At 34.9% G+C, this 26,769-nt stretch overlaps 2 protein-coding genes across 2 annotated transcripts in view; one reads left to right on the top strand and one right to left on the bottom strand.

Moving 5' to 3' along the window:
* The window catches only part of CACNA2D3 (calcium voltage-gated channel auxiliary subunit alpha2delta 3), a 466,721-nt gene that overhangs the window by 64,039 nt on the left and 375,913 nt on the right, over window positions 1-26,769 (bottom strand). The window contains exons 26-27 of the mRNA XM_086470039.1: window positions 25,773-25,894; window positions 25,127-25,207 (exon numbers count right to left, since the gene is read on the bottom strand). Coding sequence (XP_086326165.1) covers window positions 25,127-25,207; window positions 25,773-25,894 — 203 coding nt within the window. The remainder of the gene's footprint in view (window positions 1-25,126; window positions 25,208-25,772; window positions 25,895-26,769) is intronic.
* Window positions 2,461-12,628, top strand: LRTM1 (leucine rich repeat transmembrane protein 1). The gene is made up of 3 exons (XM_086470294.1): window positions 2,461-2,521; window positions 8,625-9,221; window positions 12,195-12,628. The coding sequence occupies exons 1-3, from the start codon at window positions 2,461-2,463 to the stop codon at window positions 12,626-12,628; spliced, it is 1,092 nt and encodes a 363-aa protein (XP_086326420.1).

Genomic DNA, 26,769 nt, shown 5'->3' with positions numbered 1-26,769 from the left:
GAACAGGTAAACATGAGTGTAAGAATAGTGAAAGCATGGTATTCCTTAAAGATTTCAGTCTTCAGGTTCTTTACTTGCCATTAGGTTATCCCAGTCAAATTGTTTCCTTACTGCTGGTATAAACTGCACACATATATAAACAGGGGTTTATTAAAGCTTCTTTTTATATTTCATAGCTACAGGTTTGCAGTTTGGTAGTTTTTGGAGGGGGGGGTTGCTGTAGGGTTTTTTTTTTCCTTTATTTAAATGCCTATTGTTTTACTCCTGCATAAATTTCCTCCCAGGGTATCTGAAATCCTTAATCATCATCCCAATATTACTCTTCCATGTTACACTTTTAGAATCAAGTTCCATGACTTTTAAGAGTTATGCTTATGTCAGGGGGATCAAGAGGTTTAAATTTCAGTACCTATTAAAGGAATTTAATTATCCAACCAGTTCCATTTGGATACACTGTTACTGTTCTTTGTTAATCTATAGCAGATTTTCCAGTATTGTAATTCTCATTAATAAAATGCCCTCTGAAAGAATTTTTTTGGGGTTTTTTTTGTTTGTTTGGTTGGTTGTTTTTTTAAGAAAGACCTCTCAGTGGCCCATTTTCTAAATTCTGAACAGAAACATCATTGTCCTTTACACTAGCTGAGTTTCCCAAGGATTTATCATGTCTGAAAACAGCACAACTAGATAAGCTTGAGAGATGAGAAATCTATCTATATACTTGACCTACCCTGTCACTTCATTTAAAAAATTCTGTAGAGAAAAAGGTATTTTAAAAACATAGTTGGTGTTTAAAACCTGCTTACATGTTAAAAAAAAGGAATAATAAAAAAAAGAACATTGTGTCATGTGATCTCTAGGATGTTGTCATACACAGAGGACTATCTGGTGCTTGCTGCTGTAGCAGTCAAAGCAGTAAGGATGACACAGAAATCGAAAGAGAACAAAGAAAGAAGAAAAGCAGCAAACTACGTATTATCTTGTAAAACTGCACAATTTTAATGTCAGGCTATTTAGTACCTTGCTTAAATTAATCAAAAAAAAATCGCATTGCTATTTCCAAAGTGTTGCAAGAATTACAGAAGTTTAATTATTTGACTTCTTACTGCAGCAAATGTCATCCCTGCTTCTGCAAGTCCTCGTGTTCAAGTGACTACCAGGGCAAAGAGAAAAAGAATCCTATTGAGCGTGTAAATACAAGAGTTCTCAACAAGTAACAGTTTTACTTAACTACTACGATTTGCCTTAAAAGCACAAAAAGAATAAATGAAATGTGAGTTCTATTTTGCAGCACAATTGGTGAGCAGCAGTTTAAGAAACCTTTAGTGCAATTTACAATCTTTCTTCATACACTGAGAACATTTCAAAACCTTTTTACAGGAAGTTCTTCAAGAGAAATCCTCCCAATTCTTACAAGAATTGGCCTACTAAATCTATCATTGAGAAGGCACAGGAAATTTATATTTTATTCTTGAGTCCAGGGTGAGCTATGGCCATAAAAAGAATTCTTATTAAATACAAAAATAAGAAAACAAAAACACTAAGTAAAAGCTTAGAAGAGAACATTGCCTTTGGTGTAGAATGAGTAAGCTATCTAGAACTATAGTGAGCGATCTCAATTTTAGCAGCTTAAGAGCAGACAAAAAGCTTCTAAAATGTTGAGGTAAAACAAAATGTATATGTCCCTATTTTTCTAGCTTTTGTTTTTATTCCTTTCATTTCTGTTAGGTTTATGTCAAGCAATATATTTTTCTATTTACAATAACAGCAAAATGAATTCATTAATTAATCACACTGGAGATATATTTATATATGGATGCTCAGCATGTATAATAGGTCATTGTCATTAGTCAGGAAATGATTGAAAATTGAATTTGCATTCCTCCTCCCCTACCCCCGCTATTTGTTATAGTGCAAATATTCTGCTGGCAGATAATCTGCCACTTACTGCAATTTCATCTAATTTGCAGTTAAGGTAAAGCAGTCCAGCATCTCTATTCCCTGTGCTTCTCCTCATTCTGAAGGCCTTGCATCCCTTCTAATAAATTTTCTACCTACTGAAGCATACTGTAAGGGTGGTGCTTGAGCATTTTCCAAGTAACTCTTCTCACCTGCATTTATTTCTGCTCATTTAGTCATAGGAAAAGGAATACAAGTCAAACTAACTCCTAAACACCTTATATTAAAGTTATAATATCACAACAAATTGCCAACTGATATACCCAATGGAATTAAAGTCTTGCATCACTTTAGTGGGAAAAAAAAAAAAAAAAAAAAAAAAAAAAAAAAAAAATTAAAAAACCTGCAGAGAAAGGACTGACCCAAACAGTTGTCTATAGATTACCGGCAAAGACCTGGATATGACTGTTAAAAGAATTTTCCCCTCTAAACCAGAAGAGTGCTCTGGGGTTGACTAGAGTTCTGACCTAAACTGAGAAGGTGCTCAGACACGCAGCCCCAATGATGTCACCTGATACAGCAGCAGACACCTCACCAGTTTGCAGCTTGCTTCAACTAGCAGGCTGTAAGTCTGCCCAGCTATCCCTTCCTCTGCTGTAAATTTCCACTTGGAATGCCGTATGTTCCAGTTCGTCTAGTCCACTATTACATCTCATACACTGGCCTCTTCTAAAGGTGTCAGAAGAAGGTGTAAAAATTCCCATAAACAATAATTATGGGGAAAAAGCCCTGCCCACAGGGAAAGGTTTTTCTTCATAACTAGTGTCATTAGTGGTTGATTAAAGCCCTTAAGAGTGAAAGTTTACATCCCTTTTAAACAATTTTTTGCCCCATGAGGTAACTATGGCTCCAGATTATATACATGAATCCTACTAAACTTTTGGCCCAAGGATAACTTCCAACAATGCTTTTCATAGATTAATTATGTACTGTATAAACAAGTACCAGATGTATCTAAGTACAGCAAAATAAGCCAGTGAAAAGAAGAAAATTGTGCTCTTCCCCTCAAACTCAGTGATCCGAAACACAAAATCACAACTGCCTGCCTGTTTCCTCATTTCTAAAGTTACAAAACATTGTTTCTCACCTTAAAGGGGTATCACCAAACAAGTCATAACACCAGCCAAGGACAAACATGAACAACACTTTAGACATCATGGTGTCTCCTTATACTGTGGTAACCAAGATTCAATGTTATTAAACCCTAGCTGATATTACTCTCCCCTTATCCTACGTAAACAATAAGATGCCTGAAGAAATCCATGCCCCCACCTTTTCTGGAAAATACAGCCAGCTTTTTAAGGTATAAATCTTCCTCAAGACAAATTTGGTTTGATTCATTGGCTTATACTTCTTTTGTGAAAAGTAGGCAGAAGTAGGATCCAGGACCTTCCTCTAATTTTTGTCAACTTTTGAAAACCTAGTACCCTACCAGATAAAAGTTGAGAGGGTCTTGAGCAGTTAGACCACAAAGACTGCCCTTGTAGAAAGAAAATCATGAGGGATTCAAGGTTTTCTTATGTCCTGTCATCTTTGTTTGCACAGCATTCTGACTCATAGCACAGAAAGGATAAGATCTTTCTCCATGATGCAGTGATGCATTTTTTAAAGTGCCAGTTAAAAGAAGAGACTTTTAACAACAGACATACAGGCTGTTTCACTAACAAATATGTTTTTTGGTTTTTTGTTTTTTTTTTTTTTCGTCCTGAACCAAAATGAAGAGGACTCTGCATTGCCCAGAGTAACATTTAAGGACTTCAGTAAGAGCTGAGCTGTTTTACCTGTCTGGAGACACACATTAGTAAGGAGAAAGCACATGCCGTTTCCCCATAAGTGTTACAGTTTTAATACCTTCCCACTCAAAAGCATAAGGAAAATAAATCTAGTAAAGAAATGTATAAGAATTGTCTGCTGCTGTCTTAGCAAAATTTTTGTATATGATCATGTCTGCCTTGACTCCATATACAATGCAGTGGAATCTGAATGCTGTAGCTTTTAAAAATTTGAAATAGTTAAATTGTTTCCTTCTGCTAGCATTTAATTAATATAATTCTGTAAAAGAGAATATTCTTATGTATACTACTCCTCTAATGCAGATGGCAGTAACTGCTGCAACAAAGCGTTCACTGGCAAAGCAAACACTGAACTGCCCCTGCCAGCCAACAGGGATGGGATATTAGTTCATTGGGCTGTCTTGGTATTTGCGATGGGAAACATATCTTGTTACAAGCAGGCACAAGTTAATTTAAGCAGTCACAATAACACAGTTGCTGTACCACATCAGACAACTGAAAAGAATCCTGCTGGTTGTTCAAAAGGCCAGAAGTAGAGTAGATTTAATAGTTATTTTGTTTCTGGGAAATCTCTACCTGTGTCACAACTATAATTTTCACCACATCAGACTTCTCTGTCATAACCAAAGTATTATTACTAATAAATGGGAATAGGACACGAATTATAGGTTGGGGAAACTTCTGTTTACAAAACATGTGTATTCAGAGTTCTCAATATAAGGCAAAAAAAAATAGCCACATCTACACGAAAAGCAAATCAACAAGATTTAATCATATGTTTCCAAATCTGAACTCAGCATGAATGTTTTAAAAAAAGCAATAACTTCTTATACCACAATTCAGAGTACATAAAACAACCTCTGCATTATTGTTGGAATTGAACCTCCCACAGTGCTTAACTTTTAGTGACCCTATCCTACGAACATCTCTTTAATATGGCGCACACTAAAAATAAGACAATTATAGTAGCAAAGACTTACTTAAAATAAGAGAGGCAGTTAAGATACATTCTTTAAGCCCTCTGTCAGATGACATAAACTGCTGTGGGAGCTTGTAAGCCCACCTGGCCAGCAAACATTAGTTAAGAAGGAAAAACAAATTTAAAAAGACACCCTTTGCATTCATAAGCCAAAATAATGTTTTAGATACCAAAGAGAATTTAGAAGTGTGAAAAAGTCTTATCATACCAGAAAACAATAACATAATAGCTAGTTTCTCCTACAATATAATCAAAAGTCACGAAAAGGGCTATCGTTGCTACAAGGGATGAGTTATTGCAAGGATAGAGGGATGTCATCTCAAGCAACAAGTACCTGACCTAAATTTGTTCTTTGAAAGTGCAAAACAGAGTATCTGTAGCTAGCAAGGCTGAAACTTCTAAGGACGATCACATTTTATAATGGTCCTTTTTACATTTCCTTCTGTCTTCATTAAGATGATTCACTGGTACTATTTAAGAGAGGTCTGTTTATGTTTGTATATGTGTGCACATACATAGCTTGGGAAAGGAAATAGCAAATAAATGTATTGTGCAACAATGGTTAGAGATGCTTTTTGCTTTAACCTGACACTCATTTAAAGTACATTACAGCTAATCTTTAAGCTTATCTCCTTCTCCCTTTGTAAAGCTGGAGTTATTTCTTATAACTACGGTACAGGTAATCTACATCTACAGTATTCCTCTACACTAATTTGCAGACGTTCATCCTGTATCAGGATACGTCATTCATCAAAAGTGCAAAGGACGGTACAGTCTGCCGTTTGCAGCAATAACCCTAGTATCCTCAAAATGAACATTCATGTTTACTTTATAGAATGTCAGTTGTTCTACATGCTCCTTCACTGCTCAGCAGTGTTCACTGTTTCTTGGATATCTTGACTGGTGTCAGAAACAACTTTGCAAAGCATACAATAATAACAGTTGCAGCTCTCTCCTGTGGGTGGGGGTGGCAGAGATCTAAAGACAGACTTTCAGTAACCAAAAAGTAGCTATGGAGAAGATGGGGTTACTTTCTTTACAAGGATGCACTGCGACAGGACAAAAGGTGATGGACACAGGTTGTTTCAAGGAAAACAAAATTATTAATTCTGAGAACAGTCACACAGTGGAGTAGGTTGCCCAGAGAAGTGATGGAATCACTACTGGACATATCTTCTGGAAATTTCTCTTGCTGGAAATATCAAAATCTCAGCTTTCCAGGACCCTGGATAACCTCTTCTAAGACCCCTTTTTCAATAGCAGTCTGGACCTGATGATGTCACTTTTCTAGGATTCCTTCCATACCATTGTCTACAGCATATAAATCCTGCCTTAGAAAGTGAACTTTGTGTGATCTTTTCAAAAGCACTAAAAGCAGAATTTGAACCCAAGAAAACTGTGTTACATATAAGAATACCTCTGAAAGCTTTTGATTGCACAACTTCCCTCTCCTTAGAACAGCTAACAGATGGACTGATCACATGAGCTTGAAAGACAATTGTACACAAGATCTCTCATTCCTTTAAATACCTCTTCATAGTCACAAGACATTAATCCTTTTATTATTGTAGATAGTACAATATGAATGAATTATATTGAAGAAGTACCAAAGAGACAAGTTAAGGCACCATATGAACACATGAAGTACAATTTTACTATCATCTGCTATTTCTTTCCAATATCTTTGAACATAAATAAATTTGTTCAGTATTCTTGGTGACCATACCAGTACGTACGCCATTTTTATGAAAGGAGTCACCAGTCCTTTGTTCCCATGCAAGAAATTCCTGTCAGCACAATTAATGGATATCAGATGAATAAGCTTAGAAGAGCAAACAAGCGAGCTGTCAAAACCATGTCATCAGCCCACAGCCCTATTCGTAGTGATATTATACACTCCACTGCCTCCACTTACGGCCCAGGATAATCAGAATCTGTGTTGAGAGTCATCTGATCTTGCAAAAATTGACACAGCATAGCTAATAATCCACCAGAATTCAGAAACTGTACTGGATTTGAAAAGGCAGCTTTGTTATTGTGCCTTGCATTTGAGGCAGATTAAATAAATCAAAAAGGCAAGGCTATCAGGTCATTATTTGTATGTTACAGCTGTCCAGTTAGAGTTGACAGACACTCTTTGCATGGCCCGTTGACTGATTAAGAGGCAGAGTAAGTATCCGCGAGCCACAAAAGCACGGGGCAAGGGGGAAGATTGTGATAAAGAAAAAGTCAAAAGCTGATGGAATAACTCACTAGAAATAGTTGCACTTCTAAACAAGCCACAGATACCATCCAAAAAAAAAAAAAAAAAAAAACCCACACAGAAAGGAAACTGGATGAGCACATTATGGATTTGAGGTGGGAAACAGAACAAAGTATTTGATACTGGTCTGCATCAGAAACCTGGACTGAATCTTCTGCAAGGTGAAGAACAAGCAAAGCAGAATGAAAGGTGAGATATTGAATCATTCAGATTAATAATGAAATTTTTCTGTTCTCTAAGCATTTCTTTGCCAAGCAGTGTTTATTTTAACTCTACGCTGGAAGCTGTGTCTCAGTTTCTGAAGCCAACTGTTGCAGAACAACGTAATGAACTGAAAGCATTTTTTTCCTTGCTTGCAAGAATGCTGAATTCTTTCAAGTGAATTCTACAATGTAGCATTCAGTATTGCAGAATATTATGTATAATTTTAATATAAATACAATTTAATTTTCAAATGAAAATTAATGACTAGTTTGTGACAAACTGTAGTCTCAAAATGAAACTTTCATTTATATATTTGTCATATTCAATGTTATAATCATACCCTGTTATGCCTTTAATATGATATTGCCTGTTACTAATTAATGTTTGATCTCTGTAAGTCAGTAAGAAATATGTCCTTTAATTTCCAAAGCTTTCAAGTAGTAACTAACTAAAATGCTTAACACTTTGAAATAATAAATATTAAAAATTATTTAAGTCATCTCAAAAATAGTGTTACAAAAGAATTTATCATTCTGATTTTCTTTAGTCAAAGAAAATCTAATTATTCAACATGACCTGATATTTTTCTTAATTTCATGCTATGCATACGAACATATCTTTAAGTGGTACCTTGTTTTCAAAGTAAGATCATTAGCAAGACATGAAAGATAAAAACTATTACTTTTTCAGTTAAAACCGACCTGAACATCAGGGAGCAGAAGATAATTACAAATACTAAATATTACTAAGTACTCCTGTCAACTCATTCATCTTTTTAACAGCTTCTTGACAAATGTTTGCTGATTGTGAAGAAACTTGTACCTATAGGAAATACTGTTGGCACTCAGATCAGGGAGTTAAATCAATAAGTGTAAACACAGATATTTTGAAGAACAAACAGAATCTGGATTGCTGAAGAAGTACTGTTACTTGTTTTTATAGCAACGTCTTTGAAGCTTGTTACTCTTTTGAAGGCACATTAATTTTATTCTTTTTAGGTAGTACAACTGGTAAAAACACAGAAAAACAAAAGTTCTACTTGCAATGCTTCTGACACAAGATGGCTCAAGTTGTTCCTACCAGAGAAACATTCCAATTTAGTAATTTTAGAAACTCTGTCACATTCCCTTCAAACATCACTGCTCTGCTGATGGCAAATACTCCTGAAAATCATTTGTACTTAAGATAAAGCCATGGGAAGTACTTAATTTTAAGACCATGGAAGCACTAACTTCATTCTGCATTGTAAAACCACTTCAATACTATCTGTAATTTACTAATGTATTGTAAAAGAAATAACTTTCTTTATGCTATCAACATTAATATTTATTATGGAGCTTTATATCCTTTGCCCATGTTAATGACCTGTATATTGCCAAAATACAGACATTTTAAACTAATTTTAAATCTTCTTTCACTTGTGATACAGGTAACTGGCTTTTTGTTTTGAGTGTCATCTTTGTCATATGTGCAGCTCATGGATGTCCCAACAAATGCCTATGCTATACAGCTTCAAAAACTGCAGACTGCAAGAACAGAGGATTTACTGAAATTCCTGACCACTTACCTCCTGAAATTCAGATACTACAGTTGCAGAATAACCGTATATGGAGAATCAACCAAAATGCATTCACTGGAACACCATTGCTCAAAATCTTAGACTTGTCTAATAATTCTCTTTCAAGTTTGGCACCAGGTGCTTTCCAAAAATTACGGTATCTACAGGTTCTAAACCTAACAAGAAATTTGATTCATTATATAGAAAACAAGACTTTCAGTTTCCTCCCACATCTAAAAGAACTGGACTTGTCATCCAACAGCATTATACGTTTGCCTGACTCCTTTGGAAACAGCACAGGGAATATAACATTGCTGTCTGTGAAGCATAACAAACTTCAGAAAATGGAAAGAGTTCTGCTGGAGTCACTTCCAAACCTGAAAGTGGTTCTTTTCAAAGATAATCCCTGGCAATGTAATTGTAATGTCTTTGGCCTGAAACTGTGGCTGGAGAGCTTTTTATACAGAGGTAAGGAATCTTTCTCATTACCTACAATGCCCATGAGAACACTTAACCAGCATCTAAATGATTTTCACTACTATGGCTTAACAATTTACGTCATCTCTTAGGCCATCTTCTCAAATAAGCATACTAAAATACACTCTTATGCATAGGTCAGAATATAGGTGCTTTCATAAATACAAGTGATAAACTACAACCATAGAGGAATTTCATATCAGTACAAAAAGAAATTATACACACACAATCATATAGGATGTACAGATACATTCTGGAAATACATGTGTGTAGTGTTTTTATGAATATATATCCATACACTTATATGTATGTATACAAGAAGTACATTTGTGCACATATACTTGCTTTAATTCTACCAATATATTTTTGCTGGAAACCAAACTACTGTTTAAAAGCTTTTTACCTGATGCATGAGGGTAAATATCAAGACAGATATCAATATCAATTTAACTTTAGAGAACTCAGGACTCTAATTCCTCTATAAATTATCATTTAGTACCTCTTTAATATTTTAAGAATACTTTACCTAAAAATGTATGTTACACCTTGGACAAGTTTACGCTTGTCTAGTATTGATTCCTAATTTGTTGTTAACCAGAAGAGGTACTAAATTAATTGACAATTTCCTGGCAGAAACATGCAATACCATAACATGGATAAAAGTGAATTTTATGAATAAAAATAGTCTCATATTTTGGTCACACCTGCTTTTAAATATATTAATGAGTTATGCTGTAGAAAAGAGAGCATGATTTAATTCTAAAGGAATTAAGAATTAAAAGATATTAATTTCTTTCTCCCAGGAGATATGTTCAGAATTCACAACAGCAGAGCAATTTGCTTTTCTCTAAATCAGGCTTTGATGCTTGCATATGATCAAACTACTGATTACCTATCTGTATATGGAAGTGACATGGAGCATGTTGCAACATAGCACATGTGAACATGGTCTATGTTGCCTATGATTCAATGAACTGCCATTTTCAGGCATCAGAATTCTACAGGAAAGCTGGAAAACTGTACTGTTCTGCAGGGACAAAATTAATACAGGAATAGTCTCTGTGTGAGGTAAAGCCACTGTCAGAAGTAACCTTTTAGAAAAGATAAAAGGCAAAACTCCTCTCAGGGTTAAAATCTTAATATTTCGGATTGGTAAAATATTACATTATCCCAGGGTTTTAGTTGTAGTATGCTGGAACCATTTCCTACAAAAAATATCAGCAGAGCTTCTGACTTCTCTGTGCAGAAGAATGTAATGATCTAAGATATACATATCAGATTATTTTAATTACTCTGCCAGCGGCATAAGTATAGTAATTTATTTCAAAGAACAACATTGTTTAGAAATTTAGTGATACCCTTCCATCTTCCTGAACATTGCCGAGATTACTTAAATGAAGTCCTATGGAACTTAGAAATTCATTTTAGCAACAAGTTTTAAAGGAAGCCCAAATACCATGTTCTCTTCTACTTTTACGTTTTCCTAAAATTAATTTTGTGAATCACATGAAGAAAAATTAGTTACATTTCACATTAATCTTTCCCGTTACTTATATTGTATACTTATGATAAAATAGTACTGTGGCTCTACAGGTATTCCTTCCAAGTCCTAACAAAACATTGCTAGAGATGGAACATTGTCTGAATTTAAAAGTATTGACTATTGTGTCCAATATAACTCCAAAAGATTTCAGTATTTTTAGCTGAATCCAGCTCAAGCAATTGGAATTTGATGCATACTTACAAACACATAGAATGCTTTAGTTCAGTTGAGAGTCCTGTCCCATTTCAAGCATGCATATTTAGTTACTTAAAACCATAGAAGCATCACAGTTGCAGGATTTGACGTTCTAGCTATATCCACATTCAAACTCACACATTGGAGGTGTCTGGCACCATGCTTTGGGTTTGCCTATTAAAGACCTAGAGACAAGCTGTTACGCTTACATCGTCTTGGAATATCATCAATATTCGTGGAGCAGTCTCCAGATGTCATTTTGGGTCCATCTGCATACACTGCTTTCTCAGACAAAGTCTTTTCGAGATGAAAATTTCTATGCCTGGCTGCAGCTGAAAGGTGGATTACTTTTGGTAGAGAAGGGGAAGAAAATTCAGCTGATTTGATTAGTTAGTTTTTTAAAATATGTAAACATTGTTTTTTGTCTTGTTTACTCCTTGACACATTACACCCCTAAAGCTGTGGTATACGGACTAATTAGAAGTGTGTGTTTTCCTCTACACACAAGGAACAACTGTGTGATATACCAGGACTGAGGCTTCCTACTTCACTTCCAGTTATACTAAAAACATCCTTTGGAATAGAGTAGAAGCTGGCTCTGAAAAATCATGAAATTTGCCATTTGAGCAGGGCAATAAATTAATGCAATAGATTAATCAATCTTAACTCCTTTAGATCTCTGTATTTTTTCTTACCATGAGCCTTGCTTTAAAAGTTGCTCATGTATACGTACAACTTGCTGAACTTTCTCTTTGCTTCACTATAGTTAGCATATGATGTCAGAACAATGACTATTTCATGGAATATTTCAACCAAGTGGGAAATCTTTTCTAAGTATATTGTTTCCATTTCTCTTTATAAAAAGAAGTAATGGTATGAATTTGAATGGAATTAATTTGCTGTTAACAATACCTCTTTTTTCCATCTATGACTTAGTCCTGACTTTTATACCACTGTTGTTTTTTACTTTTACATCCATAAAATTATAGATAAGTTAATTCACGATAAACAGCTGCTTGCAAATACTGTCTTATATGAGTGTTAAAGCAAAGTAATCTCATCATTGATCTAACTGGAAGAAGATCTTAAAAATATAGTTATAAATCTTCGAAAGGGTAAAGTCAAAGCTGATGATAAAGTTATTTCAGGTTTCTGTTAATTTTATATTAAAATAATTCAGAAACTGCCAAATCCGAAGATCATAAATATGTTGGGTTTTTTTTCAGGTGGAATAAGTGATGGCATTATCTGCTCAACACCAGGGATTCGAAAGGGAAAGGACCTCCTCAAAGTTCCCTATGAGCTGTTTGGGGCATGCCCTCTAACAACAGCTCATGTTCATCTGGCTAGCATTCACCACCATAGCTTTGAGCACAGAAGTTCTCTGAAGCATACTCATCACCACGAACATGGGGAAAACAGCCGCTCAACCTGTGAACCCAAACCAAAACCAAGGCCTGTTAGTTTACGTCATGCAATTGCCACTGTAGTAATAACTGGAGTTGTCTGTGGAATTGTGTGTCTAATGATGTTGGCAGCTGCTGTTTATGGTTGTGCCTATGCTGCAATTACTGCTAAATACCACAGAGAGCATTTGGCCCCAGTCAGACAGCACGGGACTCCTGAGGAAAAAGAGCCATTTGATAGTTCCTTGGCTTGAGTTACTTCTGTCTTTGTGTTTTTTAAAATAAAGCTGTTACTTCAGTTAAAAAGCCTGGAATCTAAATAGGATTGGCTTAATAGTAATTATTGTCTTTTTTTTTTTTCCCTTCTTTTTTTTCTAATGTAAATACATATATTCGTTTGAACATATATTAAGACTTTATATAGAAGAATGTTAGTTTATCTATATTTTGTGTATGTATTCTGAAGTCACTATTTAAGGCTGTTTGAGATAATGAAATCTTGATGTAGCCACTTTGAAGTGTTCCATTCTCCATTACTAGCTCTTGATGTAATATTAGTATAACATGTGAGTTACAGTGCAGCTACAATCAGTAGTTGACACGAGTGAGCTTTCTGCAAAGAAAAGTACAAAATAGCTACAAATGGCTGACTATATTTTAACATCTTAGAATACTTGGTATGTATGCAGAAATATCGTTCACAATTAATTTTAGAACCAGCCAGTCTATACACTGCCACTGATAACTTAAATGTGCTAAAAACATTTCCAAATACATTTTTTCTACCCTCCCATCTGCCCTAGAAGGCAACAATTAAACATTACTTGACTTAGAAAATAGGAACTACATTGTTAATTATCATGTATAATTGTTTAAATCACTTGGTAGGTAAGAAAGAAGAAAGCTGAAAAAATGCTGAAGAAGAAATGCTACACTGTTTCCACATACAAACACTGGAATGAGCACATACAGCGTATATGAAGAGACACCACCCGTTATTCTGCTGGCATATATGTTTGCTACAGACATTTCTGAAGCTTCTTATTCCCAAATTCACACACAAGTGTTCCATTTTGCAAATACCATGACTGCAGATGCATCACCCACCATAGTGCTGCCCTTCAGTATGGAGGATAATACAGTTGCAGGTTTAAATGTTCCCTCTCACAGACAGAACATTCAGCTGGATTCATTCAAGGGTCCGCTCTAACTTTCTGCAGCACAGTTTTGCCATCAGAGGGAATCAGAGACAAAACTATTTGAGTAATATAAGTTTAGAACGGAAGGAATGTTTTGAATGTGCAGAAGTATTTATTAAATAATTCTTATAAATTATTTTAAGGCAACCAACAGAGATCAGCAACTCTATCTACCTTTTCCAAGACCTAGGCTATTTGTGAGAGACCTCTAACATGTTTTCTAAATCTCTAGAGCGACAGGGTTAAAGACCTGTCTAGGTAGCTTATATGTTATATAGCTTAGACTATGCTTATAGTCTAAGAGCTTTTCTTAGCGTCTATCCTAAACCTTTGGTGAAAATCTTGCCAGTTTATTCCATTGAGCAGGAGACTTGAGGACAATGGCTGAGTAACAGTCTGCAATAAGAGCGAACAGAAGCTGTCATGGCATTCAGAAACCTCCACTCTCCTTCTAACAGATGAATTTCAAGATCAAGTTCTGTAGCTATTCTAATAACAACCTCAACTGCATAACGGGCGATATGGCAGGAGTGATGTAACCCTTGCTCTTATCTACTTAGTAATAATTGCAACCTAAACATTAAAGGTCATTCCTGCATCTGCAGTTACTTTCATGTCCAGAGAAAATTAAGCATCTCAGTCTAAACCTAAATCTAACAGACACTGAAACAATCAATTATTGTCTGTCCTCCTTCTTTTTTTTTTTTTTTTTTTGACTGCTAAGTACTTCATATTATTATTAGGCTCTCTTCATTCTTCTCTGTCCTGAACTAAATAAACCACGTTCTCCAAACATTTTTTTTTTTCCCCCTGCATTCCCTGGAACCTTTTCAGTTCTTCTACGTTCTACATTTAAAGTGTGGTACCCTAGATTTGGCACATTACTTCAACCGAGACATCATCAGCACAGAATTTTTAAAATATTTATATTCAGGCTCTTTGAATCTCATCTCTTGATGATGTATCTAAGAAGCAAATTTGCTTTTTTTCCTTGTAAATATTTGGTAAAGCTTAATGAATAATCTACTTTCAGACTTAAGTCATTGGAGTGTGTAGAACTACATTTTCTACTCTCTTATCCAGTCATTGCAATAACATTTTACAAAGCAAAACATAGAAGTAATACAGGATAGGATGTTATTGAGCATGGGCCAAAAAATTAGTTCAGAGCCACGCCAAATCAGTGCTTTTCTATGGTGACAACCTAAAATAAGCACACTTACACTGAAACTGCAGCTCCTAAGATGAAGGCTAACAAACTTCTGACCTCCAGAGAGATTTTACTGACAGTGTTTCTAATAGGCTCAGACACAGCAATGTAGCTTCCATCACAAATAGCTTTACATATCTGATACGTTCAAGTAAAGGAAAAACAAGAACTACTTGATATTTCCTAGTCAGGAATAACCAGAACATCTTCCTAGTCCTTAAAAAACAGTCCTATCAACAAAAACCTTTCAGGCTTTTCTTATTGGAAAATGGGGGGGGGGGGGGGGGGGGGGGGGCGGTGGTGAGGAAGAGGCAATGAAGGGCACAACATTTAAAAAGACTCTTTCCAAGTCACATTTAAGATGCATGGGGGATTTTCACGCACGCATAAGGCTGTAAATGGATATGGAGTTCTGCCAGAAAGCACAGTATTTCATATTTCCATAAGTTCACTCTGGTACAGGAGTAGAGCAAGACAATCCATGCAAAATCTGATTTATACTTTCTAACTTGCTGTTTGCTGAATAATGAAAAAAAAAACCCACCAACAAAAATCCCAACAACAAAAAAACACAAGAAATTTTTCATTTAAGGTTTATAAGACTATATATAATATTTATAAATGTGTTTGCAATTAACAAATTCCAGTTATTTATGACGATAAGTCAATAGCAGATATTCAACAGACAAAAGTATTGATTCAATTGTTTAAATTAGTAAATGTAAAATTATTTATTTTTCAGTAGAGGCAACAGAATATTCAACTACTGAAAAACAGAGATAAAAGGCACAATTTGTTGTTCATAACAATTATTGACAACAAGTGGAAGACTGGATCTAGGGATTCCCCACAGAACTGCCCTTAATTTCTGAAGCTTAGCAATGAACATCTGTCACCGAAATAAGTTGTCTGCACAGATTTATTTTTCAGATAAAGGTTCCTGAGAAAGCTTTGCTGTTTTTCCTGCAATCTCATGAGAGGTATTATAGTAAGCACAGTATTTTTTTTCTAATCTCCATGAAGAACACTCTTTCCCCCCAAAGTCAACAAAATATCAGGACACACTATTCTACAAGACACTTACAAGGACAGAGAAATTACACATATTGTTGTGTTACTGTCTTTCATATAGAGAGTCACCATACTATTTTGTTCACAGAAAAAAGGCTTTCTAAAATTTCAGTTTAGAAAAGACATTAATCACAATATGCCAATGTTCTTTACCAAAGACATCCTTAGTATCTACACTGAAAGAAACAAAGCTTAAACTGAAACACACTTGCTTGCCACATGTGTCTTTCTATCCAGAGCTTGCAAAAAATCAGTTAAAAATCAGCTTCATTATTCCCTAGTAATACAGTGTCCAAACAAAATCAGGATCCCTGTTCTTGAATATCAAAGTAGAACTTCTAGTGACATTATTCATAGCTTATTATTAACAACATTAACAAAAAAGCCCCAACTATTGCCTGCTAATAACCATGTATCTTTGCTGGCCAGAAGACGAAGATGCATAGGCTTTAGTTAAGCATCCAGAAAGTATGCCTACTTTTACAACTTTGCTCTTTGAACTTAGCTGAAAATGGCATAGTCATAGTAATCATAAGAGAGTCTTGGTATTTCCTGGGTTTATATTACCTAAAATGTGATTGTATGCTCCCCAGATGAGACAGGCGGCCATGTCAATCATCTGGATGTGGAAATAAGCCACAACAGGGGAGGAGTAGGAATTAGAAACCCATAATAAACAAACCAATGACAACATACTTCATAACTATCTCCAATGAAAGCTGTGGTTGCTCTCTCTTGCTGATTACAGAGGGATCCCCCAATGTTTTAGGGCTATGTACACAATATGTTGAACTTTTTGCATAAGGCTTTCATCCGTATTTCAAGACACAGCGAACACATATGAAAACACTGTTGATATCTGGACATACAATCTACTAGGAGAAAATAAATTAGTTAATCCACAGTACTTAAAATAGTATTAATGTATTCATATACAATGTAATTGCAGCTTCATACTTGCATAGCATTATTTGAAGTTTTCAAAAGACCTGACAGCTTATCTGCTTTGTTCTACCGTCAGGGATTTATTTTGCGAGCAGCAGAATTATTTAGCAAAATGCCCCTAGAACCTGATCGCTATTAGATCACAAGGATCTTCCTCTTACCCCAATTACATAGTACTAAAACGCAACCAACCAAACAAAAAATCCCAACAGCAAAGCAGAAGTGCAGAATCAAAGAGCAGAATGCTGTATGTAATTTACTATACATGTTAATACTATACGTGTTGGGATACTGTTCTACTAATTCATCCATCAGAGCTCCAGATTCTCTGAGAACAAGTAGTGAGGGAAGTCCAACAATTATATAAATAGGGGTTAAATTCTCAAGCCAACACTATCAGAGAACTATCTTAAAAAGCCCTGTTAATCAATTATTCCACACACTAATTCTGTATGGTGAAGTGGTAAAGTGTATTGAGAACAAATACAAACGACTACAAATGTGTGAATGGCTGTGAATAGTCCATCTAAATTCAGATTCCCTGTTCAGCCAACGGAGAGAGGCAGGATTTTACCACAGCATTCTGTGGAGGAGCTTACCTCTCTCCATTGCACTACCTACAGACCACACTTCCTAAATCACGGCTCCTAACCTAAATCTCTGAGTTGTTTAATGTTAGACTGTACAAATACACGTTTCAATTTTCCTGAAACTGAAAACATCATAGACTAATGTTACGTTTATGAATACAAAGATAATACTCAAAATGAACATGAAACTCTGGAAAAACATAAACTAGTGGTTTTCCACCAAAGCATGAAAAGCATTTTGAGGGATTTACTAAATGCTACTGCTGAATATAATCTTCTGTGGCTTATAATGTGGAGTAAAGATTAAGTAAATCACTGTCTTGCCTGACAAGGAAAACATCTATTTTAGAACCCTTCAAAAATTTGGCTGGTGTGTCATGATGACACATTCATTTTCCCTTAGGCCTTCACACTAAAATACAATTTTATAGATGGCATCATAAATTTTAAGGACTGTGTATGATGGTAACATTTGCTTGAATGTTTTTAATAATACAGTAATACCAAAGCAATACATGCGAGAAAAAAGGAAATAAAAAGTTTAAGCAGTACAGACCAGATATGTTTACCCTGTGTACTTTTGTAACAATAGCAGATTTAACTATCTGTGAAACATTACGGTATCCTAGAAATATCAGTAGCTCAAACTACTTTTGATTAAATTATTGGGAGTTACTTTTTCAAAGTAGGATCTGGGATCTTGTTCAAAGAGAGATGTGTGTACAAACTCCATTTGAATTTACTCAAAAAACCCTAAATGGAGTGTTGAGGTCATGTATATACAGTCATTAACACACCAAAAAAAAAACAGTGAAAAAAGGGAATGAAGAACAAAATTTTTGTGTTGTAAAGGTATTCATTTTCAGATACAGTGTGCACCTTTACTTCCGTGATATTATAAATGGATCTTCCTTACTTAGAGCCTAGATCATGAGAAACCTCAGTTACTGGAAAACTGGTATATTCACAAATTTTCCTTTCAAGTTGCTGTTCTGTAGAGGCTGATTCAAACAGGAAGATTAAAAAAACTGAAGTGTGACCAGACTCAATAAGACAGATTTGTATTTGAAAAGTAATACGAGATTTTGGGGTCTTTCCTGTTTTCAAGGCACAGTTTGAAATATCTTAATCAGCAGAATCATCAGGGTCACTTTCCTCTGGCCAGAATAGAGGCATTCAAAATCGCATGCTAGTTTTAACAAATTAGTGGTGTAATGAAATCTTTACCATATCTTTTTTAGCATATGGACAGGAAACAAAAGGAGGGCCTAAATCTTCAAATTGTGTCATTCAAAGTACCTGAGGGCTTTTAGCATCTTGACTAGGAATATTTAACATGGAATAACTGAATTTATTGTTATACTAATGTTTGTTCTTAAAATAAAAACAAGAACAATGAAGTTGACGGATGAGGACATCGGAAAAAATCTCTCTCTAACCAGGGTTTGGAGGAAAAAAAAAAACCACAACAACCTTGAAATTGTATATGGGCTGGTTATAAAAATAAAGGATCAGTTAAAGACTTCAAAGGGATAAGGTCCTGGCTTTACTTGGGACAATTTGTTTGCCAGTATAAAATGTAAATTCCTTGTACACATAATACACATAATACAATACTTTTGTTAGAAGCATTTAAAGGCAAACTGTCAGTGAATAGAAGAGGGTTAGGCTGCCTTGTCTTCAGATTCAGTACCTCCTACATCTGACTACAAAGGCCTGTTTATTTTATTTCAAATGGATACTTTAATGTATATTTAAACACGAATATTCAAATACATAACACAAGCATGATCTACAGTTTTAGCAGAAATCAATCCTAGGTATTTCTCTTATTCTGCTAAACCATATAGAAATGTTTTTTTTTTTCCAAGACATCTCTTATGTGATAAATTATTTTTATTAGTCTCACAGCATTACTGATGGGAGTAACCTACTACTTATCATGCCCTTTTGTTATAGCACCATCTGCTATGGAATTAAATGTAGCTGACATGCATTTAAGGACAGATTCCCTGGAACCTTCTGTGTCACATAGCTATATAAAGATATGAATCTCGGGTGGCAGAAAATATCTACCATTTTCTTTTCAGCTTTTGCTGCTTGGCAGCAGAAAAGAATGGCTGAGAGCAAAATTCGGCCATCCCTAATCATTCTGAAATTAACAGTAAATCTGTTCTTTTGAAAGGACTACATACAAAGTATAACTACTACTCAATATGTTCATGAATGGCAGAATCTGACCCTTATGGGTCTAGTATTCTCAAAAGAGCTATAGACTTCTTGGCAACCTTCACCACAGAAGGCTTTGAGAGTGGCTCATCTTCAGGCCATCTGTATAAGGAACACTTAAATACACAGAAGGTAAACAAAAATACCATTCAAGAAGCTTGCAATTGTGAAGAAAACCAAAGTTCCTGCTGCACTGATTTTTCTCTTCTGTCCAAACAAGAATTGCTGCAATCATTCTTTTTGTGTAGCTTCAGCAGAAAAGAATGAGTCAGCATAGATTCACAGAGCTATGGTAGTGCTTGAATGCACATCCCAGACAATCACTCTTCTTTGATAAAAAAATTACTGTTAAGATGCCTGTACGTAAGAACGACAAGGATATCTTTTTTTTTCCAGAATTACGCTGAATAACAGAAATCTTCAGATTACTGGATTACTTCCATTTTTCTAATTTAGCTACACTGAGCTTCCATTAATCCACTATTCAAGTTAAGGTGACATAGAGCAATGAGGGCTTGCTTCTTCTCAGAAACTACAGGTCTGACTATATTGGTAAAGTTTCTTAGGTTTTTAAAATGAACAAATTAAAATATCACTTGATTTTGATTGAGAGACCACAGAAAAGCAGGTGTGCAGGTAAGACTCATTTAGCATTTTCTATGTGCTAATTTCAACTTTAATAAATAGGAATTCCAATACAAAACTGATCATATATAAACTATTTTGGTAGAAAAGAAATATAAAATTATTTTAAAAATAAATATAAATCTAGTTACAAAAAATATAAATACATTTTAAAAATATAAACAAGGTATAAAAACCTTGTACTTTGGTATCACAGAAACAAAACTTCTTTGCAATTCTCTTTTTTTTATTGCTAGGTGGCAATAGTAATACAAACACACCTGGTTCTCCTATCTAGTTATATCTAATAATTTTAAATCATTTTCTGCTGCAGCCTTTCCATCACAGAAAGAGATGCTGATGACATTCAAACTAGGTTTCAGAGTAGTACAACCTTTTCATACGCTTATTTTTCAAATCCAGGTACTTAAGTCCTTGCAACTGAGAGCATAGCCATTTGTTAAAATGAAAAGACTGTGATATACAGACAGTCAGTAATCTTACTAATCTTTAAGATGTCTCGTGTTCACATAGTATCATACTGCTGTTCTATGTCCTGCAATACTAGAAGTGCAGGCACACTTCATGGTCTTTCTGTGACAAATTTGCATACCTCTGCAACATGGACCTGGTTTCAGAAGGAAGACACAACACTTTGCACTTTGTTGCTGTTGTTTTCACAGTGAGGTTGGTCAAACCCTGGGAGAGGTTTCCCAGAGAGGATCCAGCCTCTCCATCCGTGGAGACGTTTGAGACCTGACTGGACACAGTTCTGGCTAACCTGCTCTAGCTCAAGATTCTGCTCAAGATCTAGTCCACTGGAATCGGACTAGATTATCTCGAGAAGTCAATTCCAACCTCAACCATTCATGTACTTAACTACTCTGCACAAAAATAGGCACAAAAGAATTAAGGACAATTTTTACTTAAATCAAAATTTTTAAGCAGCCTTGTATTAAACAAAAAATGGGCTGTTTTTCCTCATCTCCTTCAAACTCTAAATTTCAAATTACTATGAGACTAAAGACTGTGCCTGTGTAAGATTTAATCCTTCATTCTTCCGATTAGGTGTCCAGAGCTTTTTACTAAGCATTGCTATGCACTTTTCCAATGAAGTTTGAAATTCCAGGTTCTGCTTGTTCTATGAAGAAATGTCGAGAGATCTTGACAATTTTCATCAGACATTTTCCTCGGTGTTCTTTAATAAGTATCTGCCCTAACAATATTCTGTCAATTCTGTTATCTTTAATTAAACATCTGAAAGGGCTAATTTTCATATTTTCTGTGAACAGTGATAGCCTTTTTCAAGATGAAGGGCTTTTAAGGTCCTATATTGTACTATAGCTTTTGAACTAAAATGCACCTATAAGGAAGTACATATCTGAAGGTTCATGTACTTTCTCAACTCTCTCAAAATCTCAAGAGAGAAACATTTTTCATTTTTTAGAGCCTGATTTACTCCATGATGACTTTCGTTTGCTTGCTTCTGTCCTCATCCCTTTCCTAAAACTGTCTAGGTGAGTAGTAGCTTTAAAAATTTATTTTAATCAAAATCATAATGATGAAACCATAACCTTTCCCAAATAAATTGAGAATAAAAAGAAACATGTATGTAACTACACAAATCCTATGCTGCCCTCATCCAGATGCCCATATATTCACTACTTGGAAACAGAGATTCAAATAAAGGACCTCAAATGAGTTAACTTATCATGCAATATCACAGAATACAAGACTGTAATGCTGAATTCTCTCAGCAGTTAACAAGAAGTGTTCTGCATTTCACATGAGCCTTGAAAGAGATAATTCAGTCTTAATTTGCCTCATTTTTAATAGCTAGATTACTACCTAAAGTCAGATAGCCTGTATTGATTGGCTTTATCTTGGTCACCAAAAGGAATGCTGATCTTACATGAACTTTACGGCATTTCAAGACTAGGGTGATTTGACAATTTTGAAAACATGTTGAGAAGAATAAACGACAAAATTCCACTATCTTTTATTCTCCTTCACATTATAATACTGACAGTTTGAAGAAACAACATTTCAATGTAAAATTGATATAGGAGACATGGTCATACAGAACCCTAAGAAAAAGCAATTTTGAGCATGGATGTGTTTAAATCTAAAAAACCCCTGCATTCGATAGTATTGTCCCTTTCTCTCCTGCAAATAAAGACTTACCTCCTTCTTCCATATTTTCTATAGAAATTTGTATTCATTTAAGTAAAAAAAAAAAAAATTACATGTTTTTTGCCAATAAGCAAACACGTTCTGACACTGAACTGGTATTAGTAGGTACGGATGGTGAAACAGCAGCAGCACTCAAGTTCTCTGTAGTAACAGTCTGGAAACTCATTGATTTTAGGATTTTCTACCTCTATTAAAGAGTTGAGTCTTCCCTACTTGCAATGAGCCTTAGTGTAGATTTGTATAAGAAGTCTGTTATAACTGATGTTTTTCTACAAAAACAGAATTAAAAAAAAAAAAAAAATTACAAAGAAAATAGAAGAGACTGCAGATTTTGTAGTAAGAGCTTGTTTTGTTCCTTTTTTTCCCTTTGTGAGCACGTCTAACTCAGGTTTCCATATTATAATAATGTTCTAGTTTCTCTCTGCCAGTTTTAAACTCTTGTAGTGAACTGCAATAAACAACATTCTGGCACAGCTTTATTTTCAGTCAAATCCCTCTGGTGAACAGAGTGATTTTACACAAAATGTGTATCCCATCCTGGTGCTTTCTGTAATCCACTCAGACTAAATGGGGATGAGAAATACCTACTTCACAGAAATTAAAATGAGACATTTTGGCCAAATTTGAGCTTCAATGTAAGTATTTGAAAATGTTACCCACAATCCTACTTTAGTCTCCAAGTCTGGCTAATAAAAACTTCAATATTCTCTCATTTACCACTGTTCCAGAGTCTGCCTCCAAATCCATTTTACTTAAAACAAAATATTGACAATCTTTATAAAAACACCTAAAAATTGAACTAGATGATAGTTACTTTGTTGAAAGTTTTCTGATGGAAAACCGAAGACTGACAAGTCACATTTATGATCTCCAACTTGAAGAGGACAAGAACAATGCATATATTTGTTTGTTTCTGAATGGCTGTAGCTGGCTGAGTGATACTTTCACAGAAAATGGTTTGTACAGATCCAAGGAGGACTTCCCCCCGCCCCCTGCCTCAAAAACCTGGAAACATGCAACCATACAAGAGTGAAGGGAAAAATTATTCAAAGCAAGTTCTTAATAATGCTTCAAACTTAAAAAAAATATCTAGCACACAGTTTCTAAAGTTTACACTAATAGAAGTAAAAAACCACTGATGTGCTTCACAATGTAAATACACTGCTCATATTTTTCATGGCATTATGCATTTACTGTTAGCATGGAAATCTTTTACACACTTTGGTATTAAAAAGTTTTGAAGACCCTGTCTTTACTTTAGATAGAAAGTGTGTGAACCAAGTAATTTTGAATGTTCAAAATCAGACATAATTATTAGGAACATGGAAGCAACATCTGCCTCTCTTTTGCAATTACCACAAAAAAAAAAAACCCAAAGCTTACTGAAACAGTATTAGAGTTGGTTATGTGCAATATCTCCTCGAAGTCTAAATTACAAACACTACTGAGGAAAGAATAAATTTTAGGGCGCCTTTTAACCCTACGCATTTTATAGATGATGGTAAACTGCACGATGAGCCTTTTTCTAACTCCAAATGATGGAGCATTCTAGAAATAACATGTCAACCTTCTTCATTGTACAGTGAAAACTCTTAATTACATCTTCAGCAATTTTCAGATATCTGTGTTAACGTAAGTTTATAAATGCTGCTTTATGCTTTAACAGGAGTGTGAAATCGTATTTAGGATTTCCTGTTATATTATGGAAGACTTCAATAAATTGTGAAAAATTTATTTACACAAACTGGAGTCAGAAGGGTGTTTTCCTATTGACCTTATAAAATGCGTTATTATCAGTGGAGATTTTCTGTGTTTGAGGAAATAGACTAGAGATTTCCAAATTATCTGCACATTCTTGCTCTTTCAGGATTGCACTCGTATCTTACTGCATTTTAAATATGAGAAAATAGGATGGCTCATGCTTTATATGGTAGGTACCTAATTTTCCCTGAGATAAGAGAGCTTGGTTTATAGCATAATAAATCGTAAGACTTCTCGACATTAATTCCTTCTTGAAAAGTCAGTAATCATTTGGAACTAGATAAAATTGTTCAGAAAAACACCTGGACTTGAGTGAGGAACATCCAACAATTTAAAAATTAATTACCCTCATTTTTAAATCTGTATGTTTTGTCTCTAATATGTAGTTGTCAAACTTCACCTTTTATACTTTAGGTACTGTTACACTCTTGGCTGACAGACTGTAGAGCTTTGTTATTCAATTTATATGCTCTGATCAAAACATATCTCTGATAATTTAGACAAAATGAATATTTTGTATCATTTGTTATAGGACAGGATTTTCAAACCTGAAGACTGAGTGGAACCTTTGTACATCAGAAAGTCCTTTCTCACATTTCGTTTTCCTTAACATAATATATTCTGATTCATGTTGATATAGAATTGTGTCTACTAAAAATGCTTCATTGATAATAATTATTTCCATAAAGTCAAACTCCATAGCTCACAGGGATCTCGGGTCGTCAGTTAATAAAGGATCAAGTTCTTAGGGAGAGGAGGCATTAAGTGTTCTCTAAGTTATTCAATTATATCTTACAGGTGCAACTGCATCTTTCCCTCTTCCTTTCTTAAAAGATGATATTCCTACATTAAATTCCTGCTAACCCAAAAGAAAGTGAGGAACTCAAACTGCTTTAAAAAAATGGGCAAAACAAAATACAACAGTTTTACCTGCAACAACTGGAGATTTTCTGTCATCCAAAAGCTGAATAGCAGTACTGGCTGTCACTACATTGCTTTTGTTTGTGGTTTCTGCAGGGTGTAATAAGAAAAAAAAAAAAAATTTGAAATAACATTGCAGAATGTGTAAACTGAGCTTTTTTCCCCTGGTTCGAAATAACAGTCCATGTGGATTTAGTGCTCAGAAAATAAGACAGCCAACATCATATTCTGTGTATGCACAGAACATATAGGCACTGCCATTTCAAAATTCCCCAACAACCCAACATCAAGCTTAAAACACTGAAATAAGTATTTTTTCATTCTCTGATAAAAGTGGCAACAAAGGTGACAACTGGTAGAGCTTCTTATTAATGTGGACGCTTGTTCTATTGGACTTGTCTTGCTTAAAATACTAGCCTATAAGTTCAACCTGTGCAAATATTAAATGAAAACTGTTACAGCACATCTTGGATTTCACTTGGAGCCCTGTAAAAGCAGCACCTGTTCAAAAGACCAGTAAATTAGCTGCAAATTTCAATTCATAGTTTAGATTAACACTCGAAATTAGCTACAAAGCCCACTCAGTACTGACATACTTGGAATACTTTCAGCATCATATATGGCACAGCATTTAGAGAATGACAAAATTATAGACCTGTACTAAATGGGATTGAATAGACAAAGCTCCCAGGTATCTGCTCAGCAGCTCTTCTGTACCAGAGTGGAAAATGATCAGCATTAAAAATGTTCTCCTTATCTTCAGCTGTCAGGAAATCTCTTGAGAAAGAAGAGAGAAAGAAAATACTTGTTTGTTGCATGGCACAGGATAGTTTCTAGCTTTGAAAGACAAGAAAAAAACAAATGCAATCTTGGGAAAGAGAATGGCTTTGCACAATTTTTCTAATATCATTTATTCAACAAAAAGGTTAACTTTAGCCCCTAATAATTATTTGCGACGCAGTTGTAATTGCTTTTGTTGTGAAGGACAGAAAAAATACTAAAAAAATAGTCCCTCTAAGTACCACTAAAAACATTTGGACTGACGTGTACAAATAAAAGGGCTTAGACTAGAAAGCCTTCTCTCGGCACAATGCAAGAACCGTGAACTGCACAAAATGGAAAAAACACTGGAGATTTGGTAGTTTGTTGCCACTGGCATTCACTCTTAAGTAACAGAAAAAAGTAATTTAACAGCCTACTTTCCAAATAATATATAAGGGGTGGTAATGGACAACTACATACTTTATTCTTCAATTATCTCAAGAATGCTGGCAGAGGAAAGTTTGTGTCAATGAAAAGAGCAAGTATGTTCTCCACACAATTGTTCTCATTTGCTATCTGACAGTAACAAATTACAGTGCTATTGATCTCACCTGTCAGGCTACTCACACTACAACAATATTTTGTGGTCAGATAAGCACCACATAATTTTATATTCAGTAAACTTAGTTTATCATAAACATCAGGTGCAGATTTTCTTTTACATGCATAATGCATATAGATTTGCCTGACACTATCAAACTGCTGCCTGAAAAAGTCATTAATGATGAACATTTCTATAGTTCTCCATTTTAAGAAATCTGTACCTCCACAAGATTACATCTCCAAGCAAAATAGGAAACTCTTGAATGATGAAATCTCCTGATTACTCT

The sequence above is a fragment of the Leptosomus discolor genome, chromosome 9, assembly GCF_034619465.1.
Source record: "Leptosomus discolor isolate bLepDis1 chromosome 9, bLepDis1.hap2, whole genome shotgun sequence".
In the NCBI taxonomy this organism is placed as follows: Eukaryota; Metazoa; Chordata; class Aves; order Leptosomiformes; family Leptosomidae; genus Leptosomus; species Leptosomus discolor.
Note: the sequence above shows the minus strand (reverse complement) of the source record. Positions and strands in the feature narration are given on the sequence as shown.

Excerpts from the sequence above, each read along its gene's own strand:
- LRTM1 (XM_086470294.1), top strand. The coding sequence starts at position 2,461 with ATGTCACCTGATACAGCAGCAGACACCTCACCAGTTTGCAGCTTGCTT. Across the intron at positions 2,522-8,624 it reads CTTGCTTCAACTAGCAGGCT|GTAACTGGCTTTTTGTTTTG; the intron begins GTAAGTCTGCCC and ends CTTGTGATACAG. Across the intron at positions 9,222-12,194 it reads GGAGAGCTTTTTATACAGAG|GTGGAATAAGTGATGGCATT; the intron begins GTAAGGAATCTT and ends GTTTTTTTTCAG.